The sequence below is a fragment of the Ambystoma mexicanum genome, chromosome 13 (assembly GCF_040938575.1).
Source record: "Ambystoma mexicanum isolate Mex_15411 chromosome 13, UKY_AmexF1_1, whole genome shotgun sequence".
NCBI classification, from domain to species: domain Eukaryota; kingdom Metazoa; phylum Chordata; class Amphibia; order Caudata; family Ambystomatidae; genus Ambystoma; species Ambystoma mexicanum.
In genome coordinates, this window is record NC_090938.1 from 693,267,349 (window position 1) to 693,287,829 (window position 20,481).

Below are 20,481 nucleotides of genomic sequence, written 5' to 3' on the forward strand. Positions count from 1 at the left end.
GTGCCATGTGCAAATGGGCAGAGTTTTGTGCGACTGTGAGCGGGGCATACATCTCAGGGTTTTTTATTTTAAAATGTAGGCAGGTATGCCTGGAATGGGGCACCAGAGGCAGTTACAGGCCTCAGCCACGGCCCGTTTTATTTATTTTGGCAATGTTTGTCAAGCCCGTGTCTTATGCCCGACTCCCACGTGTTGGCTGCGAGGAGCCATCGTGAACCACACACTATGCCCGGTTTGCCACTACACGTTACATGGGTAGAGCAAGGAGATGGCCTGTTGTGGTTTGGCCGACTGGAAGCCTGACCGCAGGTAAAGATCCCAAGAGGGAACACTGCAAACACGGTTTTCTGCAAACTTACCCATGTCCTTTCGTGGCCACGTGGAGGCTGGGCATGGGGCTCCTTTCCCTAAATGTTGTCTGGTAAGCAGAGGCTGGCCATACCTCTTACAGGGCATGTGTCGGTAGGCCAGCCATGTGGAGTCTTGCATTACTGGGTGCTGGCCACATCTTCTAGAGTTGGGAAATGTGGAGGATCCACAGTTGCCTCTGCCAGGTTTTACCTTCAGACCTTTTCGCCCTTTTACCAACACTACAGGCCCAATGTGCTTCGAAGGGCAGGCTTGAGCAATTCTGTTCAGCCCAGGTCCCTGTGGGGAGGCTCAACCAATTAATGTATTCATTTCTACAATGTTGGTTGGATACAGGTACCCGACCAACATTGCAGAAATAAATACATTAACCGGGTCGTGGCAGCAGTGGCGTCGCCATTAACACAGAAGTTATGAATGTGTATTGCAGAGATAAGCTGGCATATGTATTGGGCTCAGGCAGCATCAATCATGCTTTGTACAGGAAAGACAATTGTGGCCTAAATTGAGAACAGCCAGCATAGACATGTTGTTACAGAGGCATATTTTGGGCACAACCAGCATGCCAATGTGTTACATCAGTGACAGTGCTGTCTTACACTGCGGACACAGTGATCATTAAAATGTGTTGTGTTCTAAAATGTTCTTGTCTGCTGTTGGTGACATGGAATGTACATGTTCCCCTTTAGAAGTGTTTGTATACTTATGGCTTTTTGGTCACTTTTCCTGCTGTAAAATGCACCATTTCAGCCCCGTATTTGGAAATAAAATCTTGGGGGCAGGCGGGACCCCCGCTCCACCAAACCCTCCCTAGATGTTAATGTTAAAGGACATTTGCACCGCGCACTATCACCACCGGAGTGGTGCTCTGGCGGCTCTGAAAGAGGGAGGGAGGGAGGGTGGGTGAGTTGGTGGGTGGAGGTTGGAAAAGTGCAAGAGAGCAGTGATGTACTGTTGGCAGCCTCAGCCCGGTGGGTCCGTCGGCTGGGCCTGGGGTGTATGCGGCCGGTAGTCGTTGTGTACTGATGTGCGGGTCTATGCATTTATTGTTTTGTTGTTGTAGTGTGGTGAAGTTTGTGCGGTTCTTTGTGCTGGAGGTTTGTGGTTGTGTTTGGTTTGGAGTTTGAGAGGTGTATGCGGAGGAGGAAATTGTTAGTGGTTTCGGTTAGTTGGCATCTATATCCTGGTTGACCAGTTGTGCTCGCGTAATCTCGCTCGATGGGGTGCTTGGGCATCATGTGCCTCTGGAGGTTTGTGCTCGTTTTGTATACAAGGCTCCTTGAGCATCTCACTGCCTCTTCCGCCCGTTCTGTCAACAGCGTTGCATGCTCCCCACCCCCACCCACATGGCCATTGCACCTGCCAGTGTCCATATCTTAGTTAGTGTGGTGATTGGTGGTATCTCGCTAGTTCCACAACCCAGTGGTACCTACTTGTAGCTATACGGCGGTTGGGGATGGTAAGAATTGGCTGGGGTTGTTGCCTCCGTCTCCGTGGGTCTCGCATGTGTACCACTCTGTCTGGCATCACCCCTCCTGGTGCCCTGAGTGCTTATCAGTCGGTTCTGGGGCTTGTCAGTGTCCTTTCCGGTTTAGTCGTTTGTCTTACTGCTGCTTTGGTTTTAGTCTCTGGTATCGAAGAGCCAGGTTTTTAGTAATTTTCTGAATTTAAGGTGATCTTTGGTGTTCCTTATTTCTTTTGGGATGCTGTTCCAGGTTTGTGCGGCTAAGTGGTAGAAGGCGGTGCCTCCGAGTTCTTTCTTGATGTAAGGTTTTAGTTCCAGGCGGATTTCGTTAGTTGATCTGAGGGGTCTTGTTGGCTTGTAGATTATTTTCTTTTGAAGGAATTCTGCTCCTTGTCCGCAGATTGCCCTGTGCGTTATGCACATTGCCAGTGTAGTGTTTTTAGGGCAGGGGTGATGTGGTCTCTTCTGGATAGTTTGAGGAGTAGTCTGGCTGCTGTGTTTTGGATCTGTTATAGCTTCTTTAGTAGGTATTCTGGTATTCCTAGGTAGAGGCTGTTTGCATAGTCGATACTTGACATGATGAGGCCGACGATATTGAGTGTTTTGTGTGTGAAGGAGAGGAAAGGTAGTATTTTTCTTGCCGTGTGCAGGAGGAAGCATTTCTTGACTGTTGCGTTTATTTGCGGCTCTAAGGTTAGGGTGTTGTCCATCAGGACTCCCAGATTTTTTACTACCTTAGATGGTGATGGTGCGATTCCCATTTCCGTTGGCCACGGGATGGCGGTTTCCTTCTCTTGGTCTTTGGATATGTTTTTCCTGGGTTGATTTTCAGGTTGTTGATATTCATCCAGTTGTAGATTTCTTTTAGACAGTCAGTTAGGTTAGAAAGATCGGCTTGGGTGTCTTTGATTTTGTAGATGATTTGAGTATCGTCTGCATAGTTGTAGCATGTGATGTTGTTTCTTGAAGATTCTGATAACTGGGGTTTGGTAGATGTTGAAGTACAGTGGTGATAGTGAGGATCCTTGTGGCACTCCACAGTCATTAACTTGTGGGGTGGATTTGAAGGGTTTAATCCAAACGGTTTCTGTTCTGTCTGCTAGGAATGATTTAGTCCAGCGTAGCGCTGTGTGAGTTATGCCTATGTCTTCTAGTCTTTTGGTTAGGATGTAATGGCTAACTGTGTCGAAGGCTGCAGAGAGGTCGAGCAGAATGAGGGCTGATGTTGTGTTGGAGTCTGCGTTTGTTTTTAGGTCGTCCCAGATCGATAGTAGTGCTGTTTCTGTACCTCTTGTGGGTCTGAAGCCGACTTGAGCTTGGTCTAGCAGTTGGTGTTTTTCAACGTGTTCTTGCGTTAGTTTGTATACGTAGGTTTCGAGGAGTTTTGCCGGGTAGGGGATGTTGGAGATTGGTCTGTAGTTGGAGAGGTCATCTACGTCGCCGCTTGTGTTTTTCAGAAGTGGTTTGATGTAGGCTGATTTGAAGATCCTTGGTACGGTGCCGGTTTCTGTAGTATTCCGCTGGCGTTCCTTGTGCGAGGATTGATTTGTAGATGTCCGGGGGGCAGGGATCAATCGGTGAACCCGCTTTCTTGCTGTGTTTTACCAGCATTACGAATGCCTCTGCTGATATTTCAGGAAAGTTATTGAGTTTGTGTTGTGGTTTTGAGGTAGGTTCGTTTTGTTGTATGTTGCTGTTGGCTGGCCTCTGTTGGATGGTTTGTCGGATGTCGTTGATTTTTTTTCTAAGTGGTCTGCAAGGTCATTGCAGAGTTTCTCAGAGGGGATAGGGGCGTTGTCACAGCCTGGTGGGTTTCTCATTTCTTTAATGATGTGAAACATTTCTTTTTGTGTGTTGGTGGCCTTTGTCATTCTGTCGTCATAGTGCCTTCTTTTGGTTTTAGAATTTCCTTCTTGTATGCATGGATTTGCTTCTGGAACAGTGTTTTTTTTGTCTTGGTTGTAATGTTTTCTCCATTCAATTTCCATCTTTCTGTTTTCTTTTTTCATGGTGCTTAATAGTGGGGTAAACCACTTAGCCATTGCTCTCTTTTTTGATGCTGTAAATGGTTTTTCCGAGGCTAACTTGCCAATTGTATCTGCAATCCATTTGTGTAATATCTCTGCTTTCCCGTCTAGATTAGCTAGCTCTAGTTCTGTTGTTGAGGGTTTGTTTAACTCCAGTTGTTCGAAGAAGTTGCTTTCTTGGACGTCTTTCCAGTTTCTTTTTGTGGTGGGTGAGAGTTTAGTGGGTTAGATTGAAACTTGCATAGGCAGACTGATTACGAATGGGATGATGAGATGGTCGCTCCAAAGTATTTGTATTGGTGGTGCCGTGGTGATGGGTTTTTCCTCAGCGAAGATTGCGTCCAGAGTGTGTCCTGCCGAGTGTGTTGCCCCTTTTACTAGTTGTCGTTTTATGGTGGTGAGTTGTTCAGTCAGTGAGTTTTGGGAGTTGGCGTGATAGTCTTCGAACCAGATGGTGAAGTCCCCTACGATGATTAGGTGTTCATGGTTGATGGCTATGTTGGTGATGGCTTCTATGAAGTTGTCGACGAAGGATGCATCATAAGTTGGAGGTCTGTACACTAGGATGAATGTGATCTTGGTTTTTGGGCTCGCTGTTAGGTGTATGACCATAGATTCGCAGTTGAGGATGTTGAGTGGTTCGTCTGTTCTTATTTTAAGGTGTTCTTTGAAAGCTATCGCGATGCCTCCTCCTCTTTTGTTTTTCCTGTTTGTTTGAAGGCATTTGAAGTTTGCTGAAAGGCAGCTTTGGAGTGTTATTTTGTAGTTGTCGTCCAGCCAAGTTTCTGTAATGAATAGGATGTCAATACCATTGTCATCGAGTAGGTCGAAGATCTCTGTAGAGTGTTTTGACATGGATCTTGCGTTTGTTAGGTTGCAGTATAGTTTGGAGTTGTGGTTTAGTTTGGCTTTTCTTGTTAGGGTCGTCTTCTGATCTTGTTGAGGTGTAGGTTTCGGGTTGTCGGCGTCCTCAAAGGTCTTCTAGGTTTAGTCTTGGGTTTAGGTTTTCATCAACTTCGTCTCCCAGGTGTTGCGGTTGTCGATCAGAGGGTCTTCTGGCTTTGGTGATGTAAGGTGTTATCGCTTCAGTCGTGTGTTTGTTGTTTCTGGTGGTGTTCATCCTTCTTTGTGGTTTAGTTAGGTTTTTTAATGTTGCTGCTTCTGACGTTTCGTTGGTTCGGTCTGGTGAGCCGTTCTCAGCGAGGTATGGAGTTAGGTAGAGGGATTTGTCTCTTCTCTGAAAGTTGGTTCGATTTTTGATCCTGTCTGTGGGGGTGTGTTCTGTTGTTGTGGTTCTTAGTTGCAGTTCTGGAGTGTTTGTTCTTTCTTCTCTTCTTTCCCTCTGGGTGGGTCGTTTGCGAGGCATTCTACGATTTCGAGTTGTTTAATATTTAAGATGAGTTGATTGAACTGTCCAGTTGGTTCTGCGTTGTCTGGTTGTCTTATGGTTTAGTACTTGGTGTGGATGTTGTCCTCTGCGGGTTTTAGTCTTTGGCTGTAGTTGATATTTCCAGCTGATGTTGCCAATACGTTCGGTCGCTGTCTTGGTGGGGGTAAGGGAGGTGGATAACGGTTGTACAGTTGGGTTTTGACGGTGGCGTTCTTATGTCTGTGACTCCCTGAACGTGGTTCACTGTGGCGAGTTAGGCATGTGTGTTTAGGAGGGACATGCACCGGCTGTGGAGTGACTTTGAGGCAGAACCGCAGCAGAACTTGAGACCTCTATAGTGTGAGAAAGGTATATGGGAAACAATTTGGGGGTAGAACCCCAGGTAGACTTGAGAGACCTGCATAGTGGGAGAGTGGCCTATGAAAACAATCTGCACATCATACAGTGCAATCTGGGAACAGAACCCCAGCTAGACTTGAGAGACCCACACAGTGGGAGAAAAGGCCTATCAATGCAGTCTGAGTATCATGCAGTGCAATTTGGGGGCAGTACCCCCGCTAGACCTGAGAGACCTTTATGATGGGAAGAGAGGCCTAACAACGCAGTCTGGGTATCTTAAAGTGTAACCTGGGGGGCAAAGCCCATGTTAGACTTGAGAGACCTGTGTAGTTGGAGAGAGACCTATCAAAGCAGTCTGAGTATCCTACAGTGCAATTTGGAGACAAGAGCCCCAACTAGACACGTTACCTGCAAAGGTCAGTATGGAGCAGTGGTTCAGAGTTTGGGGCACAGTGGTTGCTCTGCTCCTGACCTAGGCCACTCCTACCTGAGAATCACACAATGCAATTTGGGCACAGAGGCCCTCCTAAGTTTGAGACACCTGTATAGTGGGAGAGAGGCCTATCTATGCAGTTTGGGGCAATGGGGGTTGATTACATTGGTAGACATTGGTTTTGCCTAGTGGCCAGGTATCTAGGGTAGAGCTGTATCTCCCCAAACCTAGCCACCTTACCTTACTGGTCTTTGTAGTTGCTGGTTGACGGCTGGCTACTGGCTTCCCCTGCGGACACCTGCTGACACTTCTAGGAGCCGCCTCTGTTGGAGCCGCCCTTGGCCTTGGGGCCCTTAGCCGCAGAGGGCTGCCCTGGGAGGACCAGAGATGAAGGCCTCGAGGCCCAATCAGAGCGGGGATGGGCGGGGCGGGAGGAAGAGGGGGCGGGGTGGGAGAGGGAGGCTTTGGGGCCTGGAGCGGGTCTCTGCACACGGGGCGCTAGGCCCAGGGGCTGCAGAGCAGGCAGCCAATCAATCGCCTGTGGGCGGGATGGGAGGCGGGTGGAAGGGGAGAGACCAGGAAATGGGGCCTGGGCAGGGAACGCACACGGAGGATAATAACACTTTTTACAGTGTTTTCTCCATTAGCCCAGGTCGCGCTCTGCTGCCTGCCTGACTCGCCTGCTTCCTTTGTGATCCTTATAGTTTCCTCACTACGCTCAGTCGCCCCTACTATTTCTGAAAAATATCAACACATACACACTGGAAGAAATCACAAGAAACCAACCTTTGATCATTGGCCCGGACACCAAAAGCTATCTTTGGGGCTGCATGGCTATCGCTGCCTGTGATGCTATTGTGTCAAAGGTCACACACCATCTCTTTTTAATATACAGATTTGGGTGAGGTTGTTGACTTTTGGCTCGCCGGCCCAGCGGGTGACAAAAAGATAATGCTTCGGCCCCACATTCAAAAAGGTTGGACAAGCCTGTTTTAGCGCATATGGCATTCTGCAGTAAAATGCAAAAGTTAATGAGTGAAAAAAGTCAAAAACATGGTAGAGAAATATCTGCTGCCACCAGCCCTTCCTGGACACGTTGGGCCAGATTCTCAAATCATTTGTTCGCGCATGTGTGATGATGTGCTGGCTCATCTCTGCACTTGTGCAGAGAAAAGGAGCAGCCTAAATCTCAAAGGGCATCTGATGCTTCAGATGCCCTCTATCCCGCTATTTGCACAAATAAGGGGGTGTTTGTGCACATTTAAGAGCACATCCCAAATTCACAAACGGGATGCACTTTTAAATAAGCAGAAATGAGGGTCTTCGCCCTGCACCTGTTGAGAACGGGTGCAGATAGGGGAGGGGGGGCATGCACATCATAAGGCCATGTCTGACACTCATGATTTATTTTTAAAGGGTGACATTTGCTGTGTAATCTGCGGCTGTCACGCTTGCATTTCTATCCCCCATACATGGATGAAAATTCTTTTTAATTTTTTCAAGCTTTTCACAACCGTGTGGTTCTGGGGGCCTGTCATGCATTATTGTCAATAGCAAGCTCCTGATACTAATGTATGCAAGGAGGCTGGACATCACACCCTTGTGCTATTGTCTAGTCCCTCCTGAAATGCTAATTTCCCCTTTGAAAATAAGGTGACATGACCATTTTACCACAATTTCTGCACTCCTTTCATTTGCGCTCATTTATGAGAATCTGGCCCATTGCATTTGTAACCATAAACTCACAAAATAAAGATATAAGGATACAAAGTATCCTCACTTCACTTTAAGGTGGTGTGCATAGCTTTAAAGATACAAGAAATCCACTAAGGGAGATCTAGCCTCCCAGTACTGAAAGTCTTAGGGACTGAGGGCTTTACTTGCGTCCAAAAGGTCAGGTTAGCAAGGAAACCATAGCAAAAAGAAAGGGTGTCCCATAGAAGTCTCTGGGAGGAATGCAGCAACAAGAATATCTTTCCTAACGAGTGTGCCTTAACCATTGTCCACAGGATTTTAAAATTGGCCCTTTCGAGGATGTCTTGAGGTGTCATGACTATCTAGTGCATTGAACAGATGTGTGCCTAGGATGGACTTTTGCCAAAGTACATCTTGCATTATTTGACATACATGTGGGTTAGCCAACAAAGTTCTTTATTCAAGATACAAGTGCTCTGCACACCGTTTTTTTTTTTTGAGGGTCTGAAGTCTGTGGCTCATTGTGGTTTTAACATCTGCATACATGCGGCATCAAAACTAGTCCTGAAAGGTAGCTTTTCTTCGTTCCCATGAAGCTATGATGACGAGGTCTCAGTTACAAGCACTTTTAATTGAAGAACCAATGATGGGTCCTTATGTACATACTCACTTTGTATAGATCCCTAGTGTTCACCTTTTCATAGCAGTTAAAGGTACTATATTTATTGCACTAGGAAGACTGAAGTGCAGGCTCTTCTTTCCTGTGATTCAAACCAATGTCATGTGTTGACCTCAGATCACAGCCGCTTGCCCTTCACTCCGTGCGTTTATCGCACCTGCATTGCAGTTTCTTCTGCGGACACATCCAAAATGCCTAAAGTTATGCCCCTATTTTGAGATCGAACAACTCCATCTCTTTGCTTCCTTTAAAGACCATAGTCCGAAAGATCTATACCTGCAGCAGATGTTAGGGGGGGCTGCCCTGTATTAACCGGCCATGGCGAAGGCGTTTAGAAAGACAAAGCAACTGTTTTTGTAGCCTTTGAACATCCACATAGCGCAATCTCCACAACTGCATCCAGTAGTTGCTTCGGGTATTGGACAATCCTCGGCTGGACTGGTCCCCACTGAGAGGTGCGCCCATCGGCCCGCCCTGTCAGCTCAGTGGGTTCGATGAATCCTGTGCAGATGGGCCAGTAAGAGCCACCCTGTGGCACAGAATGACAGAACAAACAAGCTTTGAAGAAGCCGAAACTCAAACTTAACATTCATAAATTCATGTTACCGGAAGGAAAACCACTTTAGCCCAGAACTGTATCCTGGATATCACTATGTAATGTGGTAGCTCGCTGTACTGTAGCTGTGCTGTAGCTGTACTAGAAAGAGCTCAGTGGTGCAGCCAGTTCTTCAAAAGCAGCTTGCTACAACTCCGAAGTGACAACCTCCAGCACACACAGTAGGACCAGTGTGCTTTAACATCTATGCACACCTTGTGAATCGGTTACTGATTTGTGTAGCAAAAAGAGCACTTTAAAAAGTAACATTCTAGATTAACATTTTATCATCCTGCTAGGTGAAGGACTGCCAAAAGTAAATTGTGTACATGTACATGGTCCCATGCACACACTCTAAGGCGACAAACAATCTGAGTGTGTTAGTGTTATGAGGTATCGTGGGGTAGTTTTCAATATGGTAGGGGATGCCTCTGCTGGATAGCCACATGTTTAACTAATGATGTTTGGAAAATCCGACCACTAGGTGGCAGGATTATACAGAGCATGTACATTTATACGTTCATGTGTGTAAGGATTCACATGTGCATTCACTGTCCACGTGAATTTACAATTTCTTAAATCGATTATCAGAATGGCCTGGCACCTTTCAGATTCAGGTGAGTCTTTTTAACGTTGGAGGAGAAGGAAGTAGTTTCTTACCTGTAACTCCATTTCTCCAGCATTGGTATCTTTCATGGATTCACATGCTTAGAACATTCCCCGTCGTCAGACTGGGACCCCTCGGTACACATATATAGCCTTTTCCTATAGGAAAACTTCCGACACTTTTGTGTCCTATCTACGTCCTTTTAGGACCCGCCTACGCATGCTCCGTAGGCCGTCCCAGTATAAGAGGCCCGCCCCCGCGGCTCCCCTTCAGATTTCGGCCCCTCCAAAGTAGGAAGGGTTAAACTTATCAATCAAATACATTACATTCCGGGGAGGTTGGCGGGCGCATGTGAATCCATGAAAGATACCAATGCTGGAGAAATGGAGTTACAGGTAAGAAACTATTTCCTTCTCCAGCATTGGATCTTTCATGGATTCACATGCTTAGAATAGATTGTATAGCAGTAACACTTGAGACGGCGGTGAGAATGTAATGCAATATACCCTCACCATACTACACAATGCATATGTACAGTAGGAATAAGTTAACTCATATAACCTTACCCACCTAAAGTATACTGTCATTAAAAAGGTAGACAACAGATTCTCCACAGCGTGGAGCTTACCTTACTGAAACAGATGGCGCAGGACAGCTCTTCCCATCTGCACCTCGTCCGCATGCTGCCTGGCAAGGCAGTAGTGGCGGGTAAACGTGTGGGGCACTGACCATGCCGCAGCTTGGCATATGTCCGTCAGCGGAATTCCTGCCCATAAAGCTGTTGAGGAGGACATCGATCTTGTAGAATGGGCTCTAGGATGTCCTTGCAGTGGCATTCCGGCCTTAGAGTGACAAAACGCAATCGTCGATGAGACCCATCGAGCCAATCCTTGTTTAGAGATTGCTTTTCCTCTCGTCGACGGACCATATGCGACGAACAGTTGTCGAGTAGACCTGAGTTCCTGTGTACGATGGAGGTAAAATTTCAGAGCCCTCTTAACGTCCAGGGTATGAAGAGCTTTTTCTGCTGCCGATGATAGTGTGGCGAAGAAAGTAGGGAGAATAATGGACGAGTGTTTGTGATACACTGTCGGAACTTTTGGGACGAACATAGGATTAGTTGCTAGGACTACTTTGTCCTTAAAGAATCTTAGGTATGGCGGGTCTACGACCAGCGCTTGCAGTTCCGAGATTCTCCTAGCTGATGTGATAGCAATCAAGAATGCCCACTTCCACGAAATGAATTTTATGTCGGACGTGGTCATAGGCTCAAAAGGCGGTTTCATTAAGCCTGCCAACACTGTGTTGAGACTCCCAAGTCGGGGGGGAAACGTTTTACCGGGGGAAAAACCCGAAATAAACCCCTCATGAAGTGTTTCACAAGTTTGTCGCTAAATAGAGGAGACGACTGCCTCTTCCTTGTGAACCTCGAGATGGCCGCCAGGTGCACCTTTATCGATGTGAAGGATAATCCTCTCTCTGCCAAGAGGAGCAGGTAAGGTAGAACTTGTTCCGGCGTCACCAACAGCGGTTGTAGGCCTTGTTGTCCTCTACACCATTCACAGAACCACCGCCACGTATAGGAGTAAGATTTGTTTGTAGAAGGGGCTCTAGCCGCCTGCAGAATTTTTCGACAATCCTCCAAAACGTTTAAAGCACCGAACTCCGAAAAAAGTCAGGAGCCAGGCTGTAAGGTTGAGACTGTCCGGGTCGTGATGCCACACCGTGCCTTTGTCCCGGGATAGTAGGTTCGGGACTTTCGGAAACGCTATGGGATGTTCCAGCGACAGGTGAAGCAGGTCGGAGAACCACGGTTGCCTTGGCCAGTATGGTGTCACTAGAATTACCCGGCAATTGTATCTGCGTATCCACTGTATTGTCCTCCGTATGAGGGGGAACGGGGGAAAAGCATAAAGGAACATGTCCGTCCATGGGAAGGAGAATGCCTCCCCCATGGAACCCTCTTGAGGCCATCTGCTTGCGAATTGCTCGCATTTCTTGTTGTCTTTGGTCGCAAAGGCGTCCAGATGGGGGTGACCCCATTTCTCGAACACTTTAATCAGGTGAACTGTGTCCATTTCCCACTCGTGTATCTGGGCCATGCTTCTGCTGAGGGTGTCTGCCTGGGAGTTCCTCACTCCTGGGAGGTGATGAGCCACGATGGAAATTTTGTGCTTTAATGCCCAATGCCATGTTTTCTGGGCTTCTATGGAAAGAGTTCTTGATCGCGTCCCTCCTTGTTTCCTCAGATAAAACATGGCCGTTGTATTGTCGGTCAGTACTCGTACTCGCGAACCCTTGATGTGTGGTAGGAATGCCTTCAAGGCCCATCGTACTGCTCTGAGCTCTAACACGTTTATGTGTAGGAGTGACTTCGTTGGAGACCAGCGACCTTGCATTTGGAGAGCACCCATGTGAGCTCCCCATCCGGTTAGGGACGCATCCGTGACTATGGTTCGCTGAAACTCCGGCTCCTGTAGGGGTACACCGTTGTTCAGATTGTGGAAACTCTGCCACCACTGAAGGGTCCGAAGCAGCTTGTCGTCGTCGATGGTTATCTTGTCTGACCACGATTCTTGAGCCTGCGTCCATCGGTCCGCGAGGAATTCCTGGACTGGCCTCATGAATAGGCGACAGTTTTCCACCAGATGGATGCAGGATGCCATGGCCCCTAGGACCGAAACGTATTTTCTCACTGAGATCCTGGTGTTTCGCCGTAGTCTGCACGCTTGTTGATTGAGTCTTGAGGTTCTGTCGAGAGAAGGTTTCACTAGCCCTAACTGGGTCTCGAACTGTGCCCCCAGGAATACCAGCGTTCTCGATGGCCGCAGAGAGGATTTTTCGAAGTTTATGGCGAATCCCAGCTGTTGTAGAAGCTGCATGGTGGCTTGTAAACTTGTGTTGGTCGACGCTGGGGGGATCCCCTTACCAGCCAGTCGTCGAGGTATTGGGTATACATGGTGGCCTTGCTTCCTTAGCCAGGCCGCTACTGGAGCCAGGCATTTCGTGAACGTTCTGGGGGAGATCTTGAGCCCAAAAGGAAGAACCGTGAACTGGTAGTGAGTCCGCCCTATTACAAATCTTAGGAGTTTCCTGTGTTTCCGACACATTGGAATATGGAAATACGCGTCCTGTAAATCCAGGGACGCTAGAAAATCCCCCTCTTGAACGGCGCGGATCACTTCCTGCAGAGTGAGCATCTTGAATTTTAGGCTCTTTAAAGACTTGTTGAGATCGCGTAAGTCTAAAATGGGACGCCATTTGACGTTCGGCTTTTTTACGACGAAATATCTTGAGTAGACTCCTTGACCTCTCTGTGATGTTGGAACCAATTCTATCACGCCCTTTGCTAACATGAGTGTTACCTCTTGTTGCAGTATCTTCAGATGGGAATGAGCGGTGAACGCAGGTGGAATGTGCGGAGGGCTGTGTTTGAATTGTAGACGGTGTCCGTTTCTTATAGTATCCAGCACCCATTGATCCGTCGTTATTCGTTCCCATTCGTCGACAAATGCTGACACTCTTCCCCCCAGAACGGTGTGTTGTATGTCACTGCTGATCTTTATTTTGCTTGTCTCTCGACGACGACGGATATGATCTTTTCCTGGAAGTCTGGAAGTTCCGGCGACGGTTTGCCGTTTGGGAGTCACGTCTGTATCCCTGGGAGGGTTAAGCCGATCTGCCAAAGGATCTGTCTCCAGACGCAGAGAATCTTGAATTACCTGAAGCCCCTCTAAAGGGACGAAAAGACTTGTAGCTTCGGCCACTCTGGAGGGCACCCAATGAGCGTGCCGGCCACTCTGGAGGGCACCCAATGAGCGTGCCGTGTCCGAGTCCTCTTTCATTCCCTTTAGGGCTTCGTCCACCTTCTCACCGAAAAGAAGGTCTCCCTCAAAGGGCATATCTAAAACTTTGTATTGTACTTCTGGCCTGAAGTAGGTACACTTAAGCCATGACTGTCGTCGTAATACGACCCCATTATTGACTTGCTTGAAGCCTGACTCAGCGAGGTCCACCGCGATGTTTATTGCGTGATTTGAGGCTTCCTCACCCTCTCGGACAAGTAACATCGCTGCCTTCCTATGCTCTTCCGGAAGATGATCAAGCAACGGAGCTAGCCTGTGCCATATCTCCCTATCGTATCTGGCTACAGTTGCCAGAGAGTTTGCGGCCTTTACTGTGGTCGCTCCCACGGATAGCACTTTTTTTGCCAAAGGCATCCTGGCGTCTCGCTTTGTTTTCAGGCGGAGTCGTGCACTTGTGCTGGGCCTTCGCCTTCCTTGCCGCTGCCGCCGACACCACCGAGTCTGGCGTTGGTTGGGAGGATAAACACTTGGGGGTAGACTCTGGAGCCTTAAACTTTTTTCCAGGCGTCCTTTCACTGCCGGCTCTGAAAATGGGTGACGCATTGTCTGCAACCCCTCCTTCCACACATGGTCTAGTATTGGTATCGAGAACACAGACCTTCTTCTCTTACCCATTTGGTCGAACAAAAAACAGTCCTTTTTCTGTTCTTCCTGGGACAAACCAAATTCTTTGCATGCCTTCTCCATCATAGAATGGAATGATGCAATGTCGTCCGGAGGGGACGGGTGAGCTGGGCTTCTAGGGGTTTCCAACTCCACCTCTGACTCCTAGGTTGGATCCCTGGAGGGGGATGATTAGATATCTGACATGGCTCCCCTGTCAGACTCCGAATCTGGCAGATCATCTTCCTCTTGTGCCAGTGCTGAGATTGGCGTGCGTAGGTGCGTCGGTTGACGGGACGGGCCCGGCTCGTCGACGGGTGACTGTGGCAGGTTTGCCTGAGGTAGTCTCTGGTCCAACGACTGTAACAAAGACTGAAGCGTGGACAGAATTTCCAACGACAAAACAGATTGAGGATTGAGAAGCAGGGCAGATACCGGTATAACGGATCCCCTCGTCGACGACTTGTCAGCCACTCGTAGCCCTCGGGGCTCAGAGTCTCCCTGCCACCTCGGAGGGAGTCCTCTTTTGTGCCCATCGATAGGACCCCCGTGAAATCCCCCGTGGGGTAGAAAAAGGGGGGGCAGGGCGTCGTCGTAGATTCGGCCTCAACCTCGGAGGAGGAGCTGGTCGAGGTCTTAAGCCACGGCCTCAGCGTGGAAGAAGACCGGCCCGTCGGGATGGATCCCGACGCAGGTGACGACGACATCGTCGAGGGTACCGACGGGGCCCCTGATCGCCCGTCGGATTCCCCTCTGCCAGCGCCGCGAGACAACTCGGTGGCCATTTTGTTGGCTATACAGTCCTTATGCTCTGAGATAAGGACGAGACTACTGTTGCCGACGGAACCTCTCCCGTCGGGGGACCCAGAACCGGGACCTTCTGGTGTTCCCCCTACCAAGAAAAGAAGGACGCACCCTCCACCTCCTTTTCAGCCGTCGCGCCCCTTCCAGCCCTCCTCCCCGTCCACCCGAGGGGATGATACGGGGACTGACACGGCAGCGACGGGTACGGACGACGAGGTATACGACGAGGATGTACCGTCGTCGCCTCCCACCAGGGCTTCTCCGCCCGACGAGATTGGATCGTTCCACTCAATGATCGCCAGGGCATCCGAGCTTTTCCAAGTCTGCCCTGAGGAGAAGAAGAAGGAAGGTTTCCTTTATCAGCGGCGCGAGGCCAAGAGGAAGATGGTCCTCGCGGTGCCTCTATTGGACGACATTTGGGATGAGGGCCTCGCCCTCCTCAAGAACCCGTCCACGACGCCAGCTAGAAGAGACCGGTACGAGAAAAAGTACCGGGTCCCGGACACGGCCCCCCTGTGCCTCCGGGCGCAGCCTACCCAGTGGCCGTCGTCTCCGCGGCAGCCAGGAAAAAAGCGGGGGGGGGTGCGGCCTCCACTTCGACTTCCCCACCGGACGGCGAGGGAAAGAAATTGGACGCTATGGGACGCAGAGTCATCTCGTCTGCAGCGACGACGATTAAAGCTGCCAACGCCTTGGCTATCGTGGCCCGATACGACAGGGAGCTCTGGTACAAACTGGCTCCCCTGCTGGACTTCTTGCCGGACGACAAGAGGGCAGAGGCCCTGGAGATCCTGCAGGAAGGTGAGGTGGCTTCGGACCACGCCATTACCGTTGCGACGGACATCGCCGACACTGGGTTCCGCCAGTTGGGCAACGGCGTTTGCCTTAGGCGGCGTGGATGGCTCAAGGCTACGGACTTCCGTCAAGACGTTCAGACCAGAGTCCTGGACATGCCCTTCGATGGGAACAACCTGTTTGGGAAAACGGTGGACGATTCCCTTCAGGCCATTAAAGCGGACACCGAGACGGCCCGGGCCCTTGGAGTTCTGCAACAACGACGGACGCCCTTTCGGAGCAGCGGAGGCAAGGGCGCCTCCAAAGGTTCCGGCGGCGGTTTCTCCTCCTACCGTCAAGCGGCCCGCTCGTCATCTCAGGAGGCCTACAGAGGACGAGGCAAGCCTGGCAGACCCCGCCGTCGTCGCCAAGGACAAGGCGCTAAAGCCTCGTCGAAGCAGAATTGAACCGGCCGGGGGGTCGGGCCCCCACCGAAGCACCCCGGTGGGAGGCCGGCTGGCGAGCTTCGTCAGCGTGTGGGAGTCCATCTCCACCGACCGTTGGGTGCTGGACGCCTTGGCCCGGGGCCACGCGCTCGAGTTTCAAAGAAAGTGTCCGCGCGTCCCCCCCGTGGCCAGGAAAGAACTTCACGTCCCTCAACTTCTCCTGGAGGTGAAGGCGATGCTCAAGAAGGGAAGAAGACGGGGGGATGGCGCCCCATCCTGGACCTGCGACGTCTGAACAAGTTCATCAAGGCGCAAAAGTTCCGGATGGTCACCCTCCAGCACGTCCTGGGTCAGCTGGAGGAAGGAGACTTCCTGTCGTCGTTGGATTTGGAGGATGCCTACTTCCATATTCCCATCTTGAAGGGGCACCGAAAATTCCTCAGGTTTGTGGTCCAAGGGCGGCATTACCAGTTCAAAGCCCTCCCCTTCGGTCTACGGTCGGCACCCAGGGTGTTCACCAAGTGCCTCGCACCGGTGGCGGCTCAGCTGCGCCGCAAAGGGATCCACGTCTACGCCTACCGGGACGACTGGCTCATCCGAGCCAAAACAAGGGAGCTCGCCGTGGTCCACACGGCAAGGACCGTCCAACTTCTCACGGACCTGGGATTCTCCGTGAACTATGCCAAATCCCACCTGGTACCCGCGCAAGACACTCTGTTTCTGGGAGCGAGGCTCAACACAGTGTCCCTTCGGGCCTCCCCGTCGGAGGAGAGGACCAGGACCATCCTGGGCAAGGTGCAGCGGATGTTGGTGGCCGACGCGGCCAACGTGAGGTCCATCAAGTCCCTCCTCGGAATGATGTCTTCCTGCATCTACCTCATTCCCATGTGCAGGCTCCGGATGCGCCCGTTGCAGGAGTTCCTGGACGCGCGCTGGATCCAAACGACTGGCAACTTTGAGGAAAGGATCACACTCGAGAGTTTCCGACGAGCGATCCGGTGGTGGGGCACCCGCGCGCATCTGACGGCGGGCATGGCCTTCCAGACCCCAGCCCACCAGGAGACAGTGACCACGGATGCCTCCCTGGAAGGGTGGGGAGCGCACACCGAAAATCTGCACGCAAGGGGCCTTTGGCTCCCGACGGAGAAATCCTTACATATCAACGTCCTGGAGCTCCGTGCAGTGTTTTGGGCCCTCAGGTCCTTCCTTCCGTCCCTCAAGGGCAAGGTGGTGAGGATCTTCACCGACAACACCACCACCATGTTTTACATCAGAAAACAGGGCGGAACCAGGTCCTCAGCACTGTCCAAGGAGGCGCAGGACCTGTGGCATTGGGCAGTCGCCCAAGGGATGTTTCTGGTGCCGTTTCATCTGGCAGGGATAAAAAACACCATCACCGACTCACTCAGCAGGGAGCTGCGCTCGTGCCACGAGTGGGAACTACGGCAGGATCTGGTGGATCGCCTCTTCCGACGGTGGGGCACACCCCAGATCGACCTGTTCGCGACGGCGACGAACTCCAAGTGCCAGAGGTTCGCCAGCAGGTTTCCCCAGGCGAGGAGCATGGGCGATGCTTTCTCGTTCCCCTGGGAGGGCCTGTTCCTCTACGCGTTCCCTCCTTTGCCACTGCTAATCCGGCTCGTCAATCAAGAGGTCACGGTGCAGGATGATCCTCGTCGCACCTGCGTGGCCGAGGCAGATATGGTTCCCTGACCTTCTGGACTTGTCAGCGTCCCCGCCAATCAAGCTGCCGGTGGACGCGGATCTGCTCTCCAGGGAAGGAGGCGCCATCCTCCACCACGACCCGAAATCGCTGAACTTGCAGGCCTGGCTCCTGCAGCGCTAGAGTTTGGAGGATACGACATACCGGCCGACTGCAGAGAGGTTCTTGCAAAGGCCAGGGCGTCCTCGACTCTTAAATGCTACGGACACAAATGGAAGAGGTTCTCTGTCTGGTGCCACGCACAGAAGATTAACCCTCTACGGATTACGGCTCCCCAAGTTCTGCCGTACCTGCTGACGCTGGCCAAAGCTGGACTGGCACACGCGTCCATCAAGATTCATCTTGCTGCGATCTCCCGATACACCGGAACCACGGGACGGACGTCCTTGTGGTCTCATCGTCTGGTGAAAGAGTTCATGAAGGGACTGTCCAGATCGTTCCCGCCGGTGAAGGCTCCGGCCCCGGCGTGGGAGCTCAACGTGGTGCTGACCAAGCTCATGGGACCTCCGTTCGAGCCTCTGCACTCGGCCCCATTGAAGTTTCTGTCGTGGAAAACAGCGTTTCTTGTGGCCATCACCTCCGCACGACGGGTGGGAGAGATCCAGGCCCTTTCCTGCAAGGCCCCGTACTTGACTTTTCACGACACGAGGGTAGTGCTCAGGACGCACCCCTCCTTCATGCCCAAGGTACCGTCGGACTTCCATCTCAACGAACCCTTGGTGTTGCCTGTGTTCTTCCCGTCGCCTTCGTCGCCGGCTGAGAGGACTTTGCACTCGCTGGATGTGGCTAGAGCGCTGAAGTTCTACGTGGACCGCACTAAGTGTTTTCGGAAGACGTCACAACTCTTTGTGAACTTTGGACCTGTCAATCAGGGGAAGGCTCTCTCGAAGGCTTCCATTTCCAGATGGCTCTCCGGCTGTATCATGTACTGTCACCGGTTGGCAAACCGACCGCTGCCCGGCCGTCCGAGAGCCCATTCCACCAGAGCGATCGCAGCTACCACAGCGTTCCTTTCTGGTGTGCCCCTGCTGGACATATGCAGGGCTGCTACGTGGAGGTCGACGCACACCTTCACGAAGTTCTACTGCGTCGATCGGGATTCCAGGGAGGAGTCCAGGGTCGGCCAAGCAGTGCTGCGCAACCTGTTCGCCTGAGGTGAGCCTGGTGAGGAGGTAAGATGCTTAATGTTGAGTTTGATGTAATGCTTAATGTTGAGCCTTTGCCACCTCCCGTGGTTGTGCATGTGTGTACTGCTATGTATTCTTTATTCATGAGCATGTGAATCCATGCCAGACCCCATGCTGGAGAAGGAACAAGTTACTTACCTGTAACTGTTGTTCTCCAGCATGGGTCTGGCATGGATTCACATGCGAACCCTCCCGCCTACCCCTCTGCGGCTCTTCACTTGGTCATACTGCCACTTCACGTGCTTCCAAATCTGAAGATGGTTGCCAGAGGCGGTGCTTAGGTAGAGGGCAGTCATTGGCTGTGGTCAGTATGACGCAGAGACCAGTGATTGGTTATTACTACGAAAGACAGATCAGAAACGAAACTGATACTGGTTTTTTCTTTACCGAGGATTCCCAGCCTGACGACGGGGAATATTCATGAGCATGTGAATCCATGCCAGACCCATGCTGGAGAACAACAGTTACAGGTAAGTAACTTGTTCCTTATTTGACATTACTGAGTCTCTTGAGTTGGCTTTATTCTGTCATTCACTGCTCCTGAGCTGTACATCCTCCACTAGCCTTTTAACTGCCTCTAAAGCTTCTTGTGATTGCACTTCTGCTATTTGGGGACCAGGAAGAGCATTGGCTTCATTGTCACCATAACTGGGTCTGCAATCTTTTTCTGGTCTGCCATTTCTAATCTATCCGACTAGTAAAGGCACATTTCTTTTGGTTTGCAGGAACGGCGTGAACGTGAACAGCAGGATTTAGAATTTGCAAAAGAGATGGCAGAAGATGACGACGATGGATTCCCATGATCGCATTGGGAAGAACTCTGCCTTCTTGTGGAGGCTTTCTTCGCATTTGTTTTTTCTTTTACTTGAGAGGTTTCTGTGATAGAAGCATTTCCGTATATCGGCTAATGTCCTTGCTCAGTCTTCTTTTTTAGACTGTTTATTCAGGTGAGGGGGCTGGAAGGAGGGGAGACGGCAGTATCAGAACACTTGGTGATACAATACGACATGTTCCATTTACTGTAGAGGTTTTTACCAAATTACACCAAAAGAGTTAATAAATGAAACCTATTTCTAAATGTTTAAACAAATGTGTGTTTTTTTATGTTGTCCCTTCTGATTTCCTGAGGTTCTTGCATCCAGCCATAGTCTATCCCTTTAATCCACAACGTCACTGTTGTTCAATTGCCAGAGACTGGCCCCCATATCATCTCTGTTCTATTCTCATCCAACCTCCAAACTGAGTACATTAGCACTGCACAAATAAATGTACCATCCACTGTCGACTATTCATAATCTTTGATGTGGCTGGTTCATGGGCTTGCTCATAATTGCTTAAGGTGTGACTCGTATAAGATTAAATTGTCTAGCTCTTTTGCTTGTAGTAGCCCACACAAGTCTTGAGGGAGTCAGCAGAGCATCTGTTGTAGAACAGAGATGCCAGTTTGCCACAGGAAGGCCCTGACCGAGGTCCCAAAAT

The 20,481-nt window shown here is 50.5% G+C and overlaps 1 protein-coding gene across 1 annotated transcript in view; it reads left to right on the forward strand.

Moving 5' to 3' along the window:
• The window catches only part of PSMD3 (proteasome 26S subunit, non-ATPase 3), a 258,442-nt gene extending 238,350 nt beyond the window's left edge, over positions 1 to 20,092 (forward strand). The window contains exon 12 of the mRNA XM_069634771.1: positions 19,728 to 20,092. Coding sequence (XP_069490872.1) covers positions 19,728 to 19,805 — 78 coding nt within the window. The 3' untranslated portion in view covers positions 19,806 to 20,092. The remainder of the gene's footprint in view (positions 1 to 19,727) is intronic.
• Positions 20,093 to 20,481: the final 389 nt, after the last annotated feature.